A 14,218-nucleotide genomic window follows, 5' to 3' on the forward strand; every position below is an offset into this window, starting at 1 on the left:
CTACTCATTTGTAGTCCTACTGTCCCTGTACTCTCTTAATAAACAATACCTAGAATAGAGAAAAATTTAATATATAATTTATAGGGAGGGAATCTTTGTCACTTTATTTGACATTTTCACAGAGGGATGTAATCATACTGCTTAACATTAGGCATCTAATGTTAGTTTCTGATATCAGAAGCTCCTTCAGAGAATGAGGGAACTTACGTTAGTTCTGATTTGCCCTTTGGAAGAACCTCTGTTGCCACATTGACTGTAGTGAGATTGAAGACAACTGACCTCCTCACTGGGACACCCAAATGCCAAAAGTTAGGTAAATGAGGATTCATCCTTGAGGTTTCAGAGCTTTGATTACATATGGAAAGAAATTTGTGGGTTTTGACATAGGCCTGATAGTCCATCATAACCAGTTTTAGGTCAGCCTTGCAAGAAAAGAAAATTCACTGTTCTAGAAAATCCACATTTTTTTTTCAAAATATTCAAAGTCCAAAATGCATTTGCCACTCCTAATCATCTCTTCTTAACACAAATCAAACTTTCGGCTTCCATCTGAAAGCCGGTTCAGAAACTTTCTTAGTTTCAGCCTATACTTGTAGGTAAGAAACTTACATTCCTTTGTACATACATTTTATCACTGTTTTGTAGCTTCAGTTTCACTCCTTGTTATTTACAAAATTTGCTACTGATACTTTTGTAACTTTTAAATTTTACTAGTTTCCATCTTTCTGGATCTTCTAAAGTAAAGGCAAGCAGTAGGTGTATTTATTTGAATGCAGCCATTGTCTGATCCTATTCAAGGTACTGTCATTACTTTTCCCATTCCCATTGTACATTCTAATTCAACTTCAAAAAGAATATTTAGTTTAACCTCTGCTTGAAGAACTGAAATGGAGATCACCTTGATATGAAAACAAAGGAGGTCATATTCAAACAGACTTCGATAGGACCTGCCTGGAAGTTTAAAGGACTCAAGCGGTAAGTGATGGATAATGAGCCCAGAAACAAAGCACAGTAACTTCCCTGGGGAGCCTGTTAATTTCCTCCTTAATTAATCTGTTTACCAAGTAGAGTAAGTTAATTGCAAACCATTCTAAAGCATTATCAAACTGTTGACTTCCTTGAGCGTGCAATTTTCCCCTGGTACCTTTGCCTTTCCTCCACACATTTCAAGAGATTCACACAGTATTATTCTGAATTGGAAGGGACCCCATAAGGATCATCCTGTCCAATTCTTACATAAATGGCCCTAATTACCGGCCTATGGATCGGACAGAGCGCTCACCCACGCTCACGTGTCGGTGGCAATTGTTTGATGTTAAAAAGAGCGTGTTTTTTCTACGTTAGATGTGCAGAAAGCTGCGCTTTAAGAGATACATAAAATAGAAGGAGTCCCCCTAAGCGGATTCACTGAGCGCTGGAAGGCTGAGTGTGGCAGCAACCCCGTTCCCTCTTTTCCCTCACTTTTCCCTCAGCCTTCCTCCCCCGGCGGCTGAAGCCCGGCCGGCGGCGCGGCGGGGCGGCGCTGCAGCGGCGCGGCGGCACCAGCAGATGGCGGCGGCAGCAGCAGATGGCGCCGCCGCGCCCGCGGCCGCTCCAGCCCTCCCGGCCCCGGAAGCGCTCCCGCCTCCGCTGCTCCCGGCCCGGAGATCCCTCCCTCGGCCGGGCCCGGGCTGGCTGCGACCGAGGCCTGTGCCGGGCGGCTGCGGCGGCGGCACCATGGCCGCGCCCACGGCGGCGTCCTCGGCCCCGCCGAAGAAGATCGTGGCGCCCACGGTGTCGCAGATCAACGCGGAGTACGTGACACAGGTGGGGCCGGCGCTCGAAGGGGCGATCTGGCGGCGACGGCGCCTCGGTGTTCAAACAGCCTTTGTAGGCCGTGGGTGGTGGGGTAAAGGGTCTTGCTTGGCCCTAGTTGACAGAGATGTTCGCCTCTGGCATATACGAGAGGGTATTTCCCCCCGCGCTTCCAGACCAGCGGCGTGTACAGAGCAGCGCTCCCAAGCACATCAGTGCAGTCCACTGTGCATCGCTGTGAGGCGTGTTTGAACGTGTGAAAAGCTGCCCAGAGTTCCTTGTTGGTGAAAGTTTTAAGTGTTTTTCTACAAGTTGTCCTTTTCTTTTCTTTTCTTTTCTTTTCTTTTCTTTTCTTTTCTTTTCTTTTCTTTTCTTTTCTTTTCTTTTCTTTTCTTTTCTTTTCTTTTCTTTTCTTTTCTTTTTTTTCTTTTCTTTTCTTTTCTTTTCTTTTTTTCGCTTTTTTTTTTCTTTTTTTTTCTTTCTTTTTTCTTTTTTTTTTCCTTTCTTTTTTCTTTTTTCTTTCTTTCTTTTTTCTTTCTTTCTTTTTTCTTTCTTTCTTTTTTCTTTCTTTCTTTTTTTTGGACATCTGCGCTCCTTCCTCTTTCAGAGCATAAAGAAGCTTGAGCAAAGTTGCATAGGAAGCTCCTGACATCATGGCTCAGGATGAGGTGATGGCTGCAGCAAAGAGCCTTAAAATGCTGGAGTTTTGTGTATAACCTCTAGTCACTTGTCACTTTCCTCAAGGGAGCATAATCACTTGCCACTTGGGATTTGCAGTTCCTGAAAGATCATGGTGTATTTTTGGTGAATTTATTAGATGTAACTTAAGAATAGAAAATGTTCATTAGATAGCAATCTATGCATCTGAAATTTTTCCAAATAATTGCATTTCTTTTGAAAGGCGTTTAGGCATAAAAGCCTTAAATGGTTGATAAGCATTGCTGTTAGAAAACATAATTTTATTACTTGTAGTTAGCATAAGCTGAAATTAGGCACTAATTAGTGAAATAAAGTTTGAGGATGGGATATGTTGTGAGAGCTGCTGTATCATTGACATGAAACTGTATGTATTTAACCTTTTTTTTTCCTTGTGCAGTTAGCAAATAAATACTGGGCTCCACATGTGAAGAAAACATTGCCTTTTGATGTAAAGGTAATTAGTTCTACTGCAATTTTTGGGGGGGGGGTTGTAAAAGAGTGAGGATCAACCATTCCATGATGTGCCAATATTTAGTGTTGCTTATTTTATATGAGACTATAGGAGACTGCTTGGAAGGGTCAACTGTTGCCTGAGACACTCTAATTTGTTATTCATTTGTAGTTTGTAAATGTCGGCACTGTTAGGAAGTGTGCTGTAGCATGCAGTTATTTTGTATGCTACTCAGTTTGTTTTGGCCAAGAATTTATGAGGGCAAAAGGCTTTTGCACATTTCCTTTGAGGTTAAAAGATGCTTGAGGGGGTTCTACTTTTAAAAATCAAACAGGGATGGAAGATACAGGTATTTCTGAACTGTGTTCTTTCTAAAACCTTCTTTGGTGAGCTTCCATCAGACAACTTTATTGCCATTCTGGTGGATATGTGCATTTGGAACATTTAAAATTTGGCACAGTGTGTTTGGTTTTGTGTACTGCAGGGTACTTAAAAGAAACTTGGGTTTCTTTTCCTTGTTTTGCCTAAATCTCCCTGTTTAGCCTCAGTTCATTTTGTAGCATTTGTGATAGAATTTGTCTATGATTGTTAGAACTGCAGATTGTTAGGATGTACATAAACAGCTGAACTCTACCTCTGTCTGATGTGAGGTCAAAGTGTGCCTGTTGCAACCTACAGTGCAGATTCTTTCATTCTTGTTGGAAAAATTTATTGCAAGTATTTTAATAGCAATAAGCAGAGAATAATTCAGAGTAAAATGTCTTAATACATTTTGAATCACGTTAGTGGGTATATAAAATTCTCTTAAAATTTTTTTGACAGGTGATTGAAGATATATATACAAAAGAAATTGTCAGGTCAAAGTAAGTACCCCATTGCTTTCTCTTATTTACCACCATTCCAACATTATCTGTGTTGGAGTTGTTGCTAATGTTTGATAAAATACCTTAGAGCTCGTCTGTATGTTGAAAGCAGATGGAAATTACTCAAGTGCATTTAAGTAGTTGAATCATTATGGTATTTAAAAGTCTGAATGTGGTAACAAGAGAGTTCCTAAGCCCATAAACCTTAAACGTGATGGTTGGAGTTAATTCAGACCCTTTACCTGGTAGTCTGTTGTCTTTTGTGTTGGTTTTGTTGTGGTGGTTATAGAAGTCTGATCTCTTCTTTTGTCACTAAGAAATGTAAGGAAACAAAGAAACTGTTGCAGAGTGCCCTGTCTCTAGCTTCCATCTCTTCTGGCTGCTGTTACCAGATTCATGAAGGGAAAGTCTAGTTTTGATGAATTGCACTGTTAGATGGGGGAGACAAATCCAAGATACGCTGCATTCTGCGGCTCTCTGTGCAGAAAAGAGGTGTAACTGTAGCTGGAGCTTTTGGGGGAGGATTGAGCTCTGCAGAGAATTCTCTGTATTATTTCTGTATGAAAGCAATCTAAAAATTTGTTACATGGAGTCAAAGCAAACTTCCATTTCCAGTCACTAAGAAACAATACCATTATGAACAGATCAAAGATATAACTGGAATTTTCCAGGAGAGACAGCTTCTATTGGAGGTGGTGTCTTCATATTTAAAAGACCTACATGAATTTCTTTAAAATGTGAATTTAATTGCTTAAAGAATCTCCATGAACTTCAGCTTCCACAGTGTTACAACAGTTGCTTCTGCATTCAAGTGTTTGCTATTGTATATAAATGTCAAGACAGAAATAATTCCCAAGTGTTTCTACAAGTTTCCTTACATAATGAAATAAGGGAAAATGTAGCCATTTTCCATGCAGGTGTGTGTGGGAGGCTTTCTTTCCTGTGTTAATTGATTATTTTTTCCTTTTTAGGTTTGCAATTAGAAAGATAATGCTTCTTGAATTCAGGTAAGCTAATGGGAGGGAAATTTGGAGTTATTTTTTCATAGGAACCTGTAAAGGTGAGAGGCAAATGCAGTAGGACAGTTTGAAGGTAGTGTATTTGTTCATACTTTGTAAGGCTGTGAATTGTGTACTCAGGAAAATTAGGTGAGGAGAGCTTAATTAAAAGAGGAAATAATTCCATAAATGTAAGTAACATCTCAGAGTGTCTAGTTTTATGATTCTCAAGTTCCAGTGTAAGTGGAGCACTGAGAAAGACGGTATGAATGAAATAAATGAAAAACTTGGTTCTGTAATTTGGAGTGTATCATTAAGCCTTAAATAAGAACTCACTGAAATTAGAGAAGTTTTTGGATTATGTCTCTTACTATGAGGTTAAAAATGATTTGTGCTGTGGCAGCATCAATAACATTTTCTTCTCTTGAAAAAGAACGGAAATTTCTTTAAAAAGCAGTTTACAACTGCATCAGACTTTCCTGGAAAAACTTATGAAATATGTCTAAAAAGATATAAAATAAATATTTGTAATATGTACTTAAACTCACAGTATTTTATGTTTTGTTTTGTTCTTTTATCTCTCAAATCTTAAGAAAAAATGTGAGTTTTTTTGTTTGAGGTGCATTCTTTGTTTCAAAAAGGTTCAAGTCCGTAAGTTAGTACCAGTAGCTACAAAAGGACAAACTTCCCTTGGTTTTTGCATCTTAGTTAGAAAAAGTGCAAAAGAGAAAATGTAAATTATTAAGGGTTTGACACTAACAATGACATGCAATGGACTTCTGGAATTTTTTTGCCAGCAGTAGCACAAGGTTAGAGGTTCCTGTCCTTTCTGTGAACATTCTTAATGTCATCAGTTACTGAGTCTAACAAGTTTTGCTGCAGTGACCTAGATGAGAGGTAACTTGAGGAACTACTCACAAACTGTGAAGATGGCTTTCAGGGGAAGGAGAAAAAAAAAATCCTTGTGGATAACTGCTTTTTTAAATGAGTGACAGATTATGTGGGTGGCTGCAACTAATGAAATACTCTTTATCTCTTCACAGTCAGTACCTTGAAAATTACCTATGGATGAATTATTCTCCAGAGGTGTCCAGTAAGGCATATTTAATGTCAATCTGCTGTATGGTGAATGAGAAGTTCAGAGAGAATGTCCCTGCGTGGGAGGTAACTGATTTCAATTGCAGCTAGAATTGACTTTGATCTGCAAGTTGCAGCTTTTATGGTGTGCTCACTTAGAGTGACAGAAGGTAGAAGAGCTTGTAGTGCTAAAAGGAAAGGGTGCCTCAGCTAGAATATCTCATATGGTGTTTTAAACTTCGTGTTCTTTTTTGGAGAAGGGAATGGACAGGTGAAAAATTACTTGAGTCTTTCTGGTGTTAAAGTCCTTGGTTCTGCTGTGAGATGCCGAACATTATCACCAGCATTTGCTTTTTTGGCACTTGACAGAGGTTGGATGTTTACAGAGTAGTTCTTGCTCTGATATTGAAAGAAAAAGCAGGATTTATATATCCATATATACAAGAAGGCACCACTTGTATAGCGTATTAACCAGTAATGTCTTGTTTCAAAACATGTGAATATCAGTTTCTACCTTTTTTGCTTTATACGAAAATAATGTCTTACTCTTTTTTTGTGTATATTGTTTGTTTTCTTGGAGTTTTTTGGGGGGCTTTTTTTTTGGGTTTTGTGGGGGTTTTGGGTAATAACAGGTCTAGAAATTATTTGAGGTTTCTACAAACAATCCAGGTTTTACAGGCCATCTCAACAACAGAAGCCTAGTTACATATTCTGTGCAGGCATTATTTCAGAAGTACACTTTCTTCAATATGTTTGCCATGACTTGCACGTTGGCAAAGCACAAAGGATTAATAACTTGCTCATATGTTGTCCATGTGCTTTTCTTCTGACATATGTACTAGAAGTAAAGTGATAGGTCCGTGTAATGTTCCAAGCAGCTTAGTTAAATTTATTTGGTACGTGATTGTCTTATAAAGGCGCTGTTTTATCTTGGTGATTATTCAGTTTATCTTTTTCCTGCTCAGGTAGCTGAATGGAAGTTCCAGGACTGTCATTAATCTCTGGTGGTTTTTACTTGCTCACTTTTTGCATGTCACTTAAATCTGACATAGCTTTGGCCAAAACCTACCATTTATCTTCTATTTGGGAGATTTTAGAGTATTTCTGTGCAGTCACCAAAGGAACATCACCACAAGACTTCACCTGTGCTTCTTGTTTAGTTTGTTCTGTGCATCACCTGTTAGACTGTGCAGAAGGTCTAGGAGGAGGATGTCATTGGTGTGTTTTGCTTCTGCTGCCTGGTCAGAATAAATGAAAGTGGGAAGAACTAATCCCTTCTTTTATAGATTTAAATGGCTTTAGAGAACTTAAGCTATGTTATGTGAATGAAGATTGAAATTATTTGTATCAGCCTGACTCAAAACTACCTTCCTCTTCTATTCCTAGACATTCAAGAAAAGGCCAGAACACTTTCCTTTCTTTTTCAAATGCATACTGGAAGCATCGCTGGTCGAAGATGAGAGTGAATACTCTCTGCATGAACAGACAGTCCTGCTGCTTTTCCTTGATCACTGCTTCAATAGTTTGGTATGTTAAAAGTAACTGTAAATATTTCCAGTGTGTTTATACTGTTGTGTGTTAATAGCAGTTTAGTTGGAGCAATTTCTTCTCACAAGGCAGATGAAGCAAAATCCTGATTTAAGGAAAACACAGTACCAGAGGGCATCTACCCTCTGTTTTGACTTTATCTTGATTTATCTCTCTCATCACATCTACTTTTCTCTGACCCAAGAGAAAAGATTATAGATGAGACTTGGAACTGGAGAGCTGGCAGTTATACAATTGAAAGACAGGATTTAATATAAATTCTTGAATTAAAAATGGTACAATTAGTTACTACTGTGCTCTTTTTAGTTGGCCCAGGAAAAAGCACAAAAATAATTTCCAGTAACAATTGAGAAAGACAGTGAGGCTTTTTTCACTTTGGAAACCAGGTTTAGATATGATTTTTATCTGCCATTCTCCTGAGTTAGTTTTAAGAAAGCATTAGATCAATTTGTGTTCTCAATCTGTAGTTAAAACAGAGTTAAAGATCCTAGGCAGCAAGCAGGAAGAACAATTTACAATTACCTGTTATATGAAGCAGTGCTCTCTAACCTCTCTTGCTACTGGACTTTTTCCTTACTTACACTGCACATGGGGTGTATTATTCAAAGTCAGGATCTGCACAAATAACAAAATTGTCTCTCAGACAAAACAATACAGAAAATGTATTATTTGATTGTGGGATTAGGAATGATTTTGGGAGCCAGTAACAATCTTGGACTTTATGCATATAGTTTATTGAGATAGTATTTTTCTGTAGTGCCCATGGTACAATGCAGCTTCATTTTAAATAGTTTGATGATGACTACACATTCCTTGTAGAGCACGTTTCTAATACAACATGACAGGGAAGGTAGTGAAAATGTGCCTGTAAAAGCACACTGTTTTTGGAAGCTGCCCTTCTTTGTGAAAGGCAGAATGGAGTAGTCAAAGTAGAGTTTTAAGTGAAGAGCACTGAAATCTGAAGTTTCAGGATGCTGGGAATGGAGTATTTGTCCATGAAGACCTACCTAAGATTCAATAGCTCAGGAAAGAGGGAAAACTGTGTGGATCCAGATCACAGGTATAGTTGGAGAGAGCACATTTGAACTGACATGGAGAAAATGATGTTTCAGACAGTAGGAAGAGTGTAGAAGAAGTGAGAGAAACTTGATAAATTAAGGGCTTCAGGAGACAAAGAACAGCTTAAAAACAAGTAGAGAAAGCACAGTAGGTGAGTTCAAAGAATAAGAAATGACTGAAGAAGGAACATCAGTTCTCAGCAGCTTTTGTGCTAAAAATACTTGCATGGATGGGGCCCTTGGTGAAGTATTAAGAACTGACAGAGTCCATGAAAAGAACCTGAAATACAAAGGTGTCACTGGGTAGGGTTATAGTGCTGTTTCCTGTTGGGAAATCGTGAAATCTAATAGAAAAATGTAAATATTTTTGTCAGATGGTAATATACGTTGGTGTATTTTGTAAGACAAGCATATCAGAAAACATAAGAATGTTTTAAAAATTTTATCATCTGTAACTTTCTAACAGGAGGTGGATTTGATCAGAGGTCAGGTGCAGCAGCTCATTTCCTTACCGATGTGGATGGCTCTACAACCTGTAAGCATAACACTGTTACCTGGCAGAGGTTTTCTGTGCATTATCCAACTCCTGTTGAGTAAACTCTCATGGAATACTGTTAAGGAACTCTAATATTTACAGCATTGCTGTGGAATTATATTTTTGTGTGCTTTGCTAAATTCTTTCTTGTTTGTTGCAAATTTCCATGTAATAATGTTTTTATGTAATTTTTCAGAAAACTGAGCTTTGTTGTTACAGCTTCCTCAAGCTGTAGTGTGTAGGCAAGACCATGAGGTCACAGGGAGGCAATGGAATTGACATTTAGTCCTGGCTGGACTCTAGCATTATTACATTTTTGTTTTACAGTGGTTCTGAGAATAGCCAGAGACAGCTCTTTATTTCAGTTTGTTATATATTTTGTCTTTTTTAATAAAAAGACTGGACTGTGTTTTTCTTTTTTGAGAAGACAAGGTTCCTTGGTGACTGAATATCATTTTAACATTTCAGAATCGACTGGAACAAGAGTTGAAAAAGACACCAAAACTAAAAAAATTCTGGAATCTAATTAAGAAAAATGATGCAAAAATGGATGAAGAGTCAAGAATGCAGTATGTACAGAACCCTTTTTTCCTTAATGCATTCACTGTGTTTCAGCTAATATAAATAGTTTCAGTGAAAAATGTGGTTTTTGAAAACTTATGGCAAATGAGGATTGATCATATGCAGCCTCCTGGAAGCTGTTCTGTTTTTCAGTAGTCTTTATGTAAAAAACTGTTACAGAACTTTATATTTTATTGGTCAGTGAATTTGTGATATCAAATCCTAAAACTAAAGTATGAAAGCATAAAAGAATATTCATGTAGCAACTCACTTTTTTTCGTGACCTTTAACAAATGTTTAGCTCTTATGCATATAGCTTATGCAAGCATTTCAGTAAATCTGTGTCTGTCTCACAAAAATTAAATGTTCTAATGCCTTTGTTGCAGTGTGGTAAAGTGTAGGAGACTTACTTCTCCTTGACACAGTAAGAAGCATATGAATCAGTTTCTGTGCTGCTAATCTGTCTGCCTGAGTGCAGAGAAAAGTTATCATCTAAACAGTTTAGGTGTGTTTCAAAGCAACCTGCTTCCATTTATGAATTTTGAAACAGCTAACTTTGTATTAGTGAAAGCTACAACATACTTCTAGTCTGCATTTAAGGAGTATTAATTTGTTTGTCATATGTCCAATTTTAGAGCATATCGAGAGAGAAGATTTCTTTCACAGCTCATTCAGAAATTCATTTCTGTTCTAAAGTCAATACCTGTCTCAGGTAACTGTGATTCTTATGTTGTTTTGTTATCTGTTTTTGTTATCTAATGTTTTTGTGTTGCTGAATCAACTAGTCCTTAGGATATCAGCCTGAGGTTGGGGACGTTGTTCAGGTGGGGCTTGTAGGGAAATCTGTGCCTGTCTGCATGGATTTCATATCAAAATTAATATTCAAATGTGTATATACTTTAAAAATGAAACAGCACAAAGTACTTTAAACCTTCTCTGTTCAGTGTGTACTTAGTAAAAACAGTATTTCTGGAGCTGATATTCTGTATTGTGTGCTTAGACCCTTAAAGCATTAAAGCATTTCATACATACTTAGAGGCCTCGTTAAATGGGTGGTGTAAATGGATATCATAAGGCTCTCTATGTTCATACTGTTGTTTTACAGTAAGAACAAAAGCCTAAGTGAAGTGAAATTCTGTGAGATTTGACTGCTCTTGAGTCATTGTGACAAGCAAAATTATCTCCTTGCCTGATTTAGAAAGGAAAAGTGTTTGTAGAGGAAGGTGTTAGCCTTTTAACAGAAAAGGGTTATTATGCTCTAAGCACAGCACAATTTGGGTGAAATCAGTTCCCAGAGTTTTGCTTTTCCAGTTAAACTCTTAGCAAACTTCAGCTCGTAGCTGAGCTGTAAGGGTAAATTTTGTAATGTGGCTTCCTCAGAAAGGATACTTATCCTCTCTGTTTTCCTAATTATGCTAGACCTGTTTTAGGAAGATTTACTTTAACAGTTCCTTGGAGGCTTTAAGAATTAGAGTCATTAAAGCAGACTTGGTGTGTTCTGACATTATTCTAAAGGCCCCTTAATAGTCACCACTGAGTACCTTTGAACATGGTCACATGCTCACATTTGCACAAATCTTGTTTGCAGCTTTTAAGAAGTTTTATTTTTTTTTAGTGGCATTAAAAATTCTTAACAAATATAATGGACAAGTGATATCTCATGGAAGTGAGCATTTTGGCATGTTACATTCAAGGTTTTTCAAAGCTGATAAAATCACTCCTGAAATTCTGGTTCTGTTACTCTTTCATTGCTAACCAGAAGAATTTTTACTATAAGAAAGGATTGTTTTAAAAGGAGGATAATGTTTTAATTAGCTTTTGACAAGATTCAAATTAATCTTTGTAGCATTTATTTATTTTTTAAGGAATTGTTCAAGTGTAAATATATTGTGTTGTGGATCAGTTTAAAGATTTTTATTTTTTTTTATCCAGGCCCTATTTCTATGGACAAAGTTCATTATTGTGAGAGGTTTATTGAACTCATGCTAGACCTTGAGGTAAGTTTTTAAGTTGATTCAGCCAGTGTCCAGGTGTACTTTTCTAGGGTTTAAGTGCTAAACAACGTAATTATTACAGGTTTATTGCAAATAGGAGGTGATTATGTCACAGCTGTGTATATGGTTGTTTAACAGTGATTTTTCCATCTGTAAATAAGAGGCTGTAGCATTGCATCCGTATTGGGAACTGACCAGCAATGTTGATAAGCCAGTTGAATTCTAAGACAAAGCTAGGATACTAAAGTGCTCAGTGGAGAGGATTTAATTGGAATAGTGGTAATAATACTTGTAATTTCTGAAAATTTGTGATGCTTGCATCTGGTAGGAATAATTCAGAATTATTCTTCCCAGTCCATAACAGGTCACTTAAAGTCTCTTTTGTGTTGTTGGATTAAGTCCCAGAAAGCAGCAGTAGTATGAAATGCAAACTATTCCTGTTTGACTAGAGTTCATTATTTAGAAGTACCAGGTCTGGTGATCTGCAGTTTGTTAGAGTAATAGGGCATGGAGCAAGGTTTTGTGAAATTTTTCAGCAGATACTGAGGAAGTGAGACAATTTTAAGCACCACTGTGGCAGGATTAAAAGTAAAAGTAAAAAAGTAAACAATTTCTTGCATGAGTAATTATTTATTTAGAGTAACTTCAGATTCAGAAGGCATTGTGAAATGATGAGTTAACAGTTTTCTGAAACAGTATCACAGGGAACTTTAAAATGGTTTTGTGGTGAATTTCTCCAGGCTGACTGTTAAATCACTGAAGTAGTCTGTGCTTGTAGTTGCAATAGATTGAATAAATTAGAGCTTGTATGCCTTGTAAAGTCTCATGTATGTAATATACTCTGGTAAGAGAAAATATGTTGGAAAGTGAACTACAGTCTGACTTAAAATGCTTAGAAGCAGCACATTTAATATTGGTTCTCTCTAGGTATAACTGATTAGAATTCAGACAGGTTATAAAGCCTATTTAAGTGACTGGAACAACAAAAGAGAAATCAGCTGTAAATCCAGGTCTTTTTGTCTTTGTAGCATGTACTGTGTTAGTAGGTTCTTTTTATTTGTGTTAAAGCCCTGTTCAGAATATTACTGTTTGTATTACAGTGCATACACTGCCATCAAAACAGGTGATTTGGTAATTTGAAAATAATGATTCAATGGAGAGTTCTTGCAGTTTTTGAATTTGTTTTTGTAATTATTGTGCAGAGCAATCAACATTTTCTACTACATTTTGTCTTAGTTGTAATGCTGATGCTTTTTGGCATTCTAAATTCAGTCTGTAGAGAACAGCTATTTTTTCTCTTAAATTGTTGTGGTCTATTACTGTATGCTGTTCAACACTTGATACATATAGCAGCTTAATCTAGCTACACTGAAAAGAAAAGATCTCTATCATGTGTTATTGAAGATTTGAAAAATACTTGAGTATTTTGCAAAGAAAAGAAGATACCCCATCATATTTAGAAGAAAGAGTTGGCAATTTTTAGGAAAACGAGCTTAAAATTCATTAAATTAGTGTAGAAAACAGACATTTAAAACAGTGCTGAAGCAGATTGACATATCATTTGTAGCACACAATCATTATGTAGACACTTAGTAGTAGAACAATTGCTTTATTTAATTTACTTTTTTACTGGCAGGATGAACTCTCACTAATGGCAGGTTGGTGCCATGCTCCTGTTACATAAGGGACTGTGTTTGTAGCAGCTTACCTGCATAAAGTCAGTGTCTTGGCATGCATAAATGCTGCTTTATTGCCTCTGTAAGGGTATTAGATATGCAAATACCTGCAGCAATCTATCTTAATAGGCCTTCTTGAAATGGAAAATTTGGAGAAGCCAGAAGTTCTTACTTTTTAAACAGTTGCTTGTATTAACGTGATGTTATTCACCACAGGCTTTGCTTCCCACACGGCGCTGGTTTAATACGGTGCTGGATGACTCCCATCTTGTTGTTCACTGTTACCTGTCTAGTCTTGCTAAAAGAGAGAAAGAGGGTCATCTCTTCTGCCAGGTGAGATACAAAGTTCCTGAAAAGAACTTTTTCATTCCCTTTGTTTCTGAATGCTGCAGTTGTTTTGTTTTTTATTTTGTATTAAAGTTAGGCTTTGGTTTGGGTGCAAATTACATGTTTATTTGAATCCTTCACACAGTAATTCTGTGTGACTGCTCCTACATTTCTTGGAATCACAGGATGGCTTGGGTTGGAACAGACCTTAAAGATCATCTGCTTCCAGTTCCTCTGCCATGGACAGGGACACCTTCCACTAGATCAGGTTACTCAGAGTCCCATCCAGCCTGGTCGTGAGCACTTCCAGGGATGAGGCATCCTGAGGCTCTGTGGGCAGCCACTTCCAGGGCCTCACCATCTTCAATGTAAAAGGTTTTATCCTAATGTCTAACTAAACCTGCACTCCTTCAGTTTAAGGCCATTCCCTCTTGTCCTGTCACTACATGTCCTGTGAAAAGTCCTTCTCCATCCTTCTTGTAGCTCCCTTCAGGTTCTGCAAAGGGAGCTATAGGGTCTCCCTGGAGCCTTCTCCAGGCTGCACAGTCTTCACTCTCAGCCTGTTGTTACAGAAGAGGTGCTTCAGCCCTATGGTAAACTTCTCTGGACATTTTCTAACAAGTCCATGTTTTTTTTG

The 14,218-nt window shown here is 37.5% G+C and overlaps 1 protein-coding gene across 1 annotated transcript in view; it reads left to right on the forward strand.

The window, feature by feature from the left end:
* Positions 1-1,289: 1,289 nt before the first annotated feature.
* Positions 1,290-14,218, forward strand: part of AQR (aquarius intron-binding spliceosomal factor) — a 48,898-nt gene continuing 35,969 nt past the window's right edge. The window contains exons 1-11 of the mRNA XM_063398835.1: positions 1,290-1,806; positions 2,891-2,947; positions 3,767-3,807; positions 4,779-4,814; positions 5,849-5,969; positions 7,269-7,409; positions 8,955-9,023; positions 9,492-9,592; positions 10,220-10,296; positions 11,517-11,581; positions 13,471-13,587. Of these exons, the coding sequence (XP_063254905.1) occupies positions 1,549-1,806; positions 2,891-2,947; positions 3,767-3,807; positions 4,779-4,814; positions 5,849-5,969; positions 7,269-7,409; positions 8,955-9,023; positions 9,492-9,592; positions 10,220-10,296; positions 11,517-11,581; positions 13,471-13,587 (1,083 nt within the window). The 5' untranslated portion in view covers positions 1,290-1,548. The remainder of the gene's footprint in view (positions 1,807-2,890; positions 2,948-3,766; positions 3,808-4,778; positions 4,815-5,848; positions 5,970-7,268; positions 7,410-8,954; positions 9,024-9,491; positions 9,593-10,219; positions 10,297-11,516; positions 11,582-13,470; positions 13,588-14,218) is intronic.

The sequence above is a fragment of the Prinia subflava genome, chromosome 5 (genome assembly GCF_021018805.1).
Source record: "Prinia subflava isolate CZ2003 ecotype Zambia chromosome 5, Cam_Psub_1.2, whole genome shotgun sequence".
Lineage (NCBI taxonomy): Eukaryota > Metazoa > Chordata > Aves > Passeriformes > Cisticolidae > Prinia > Prinia subflava.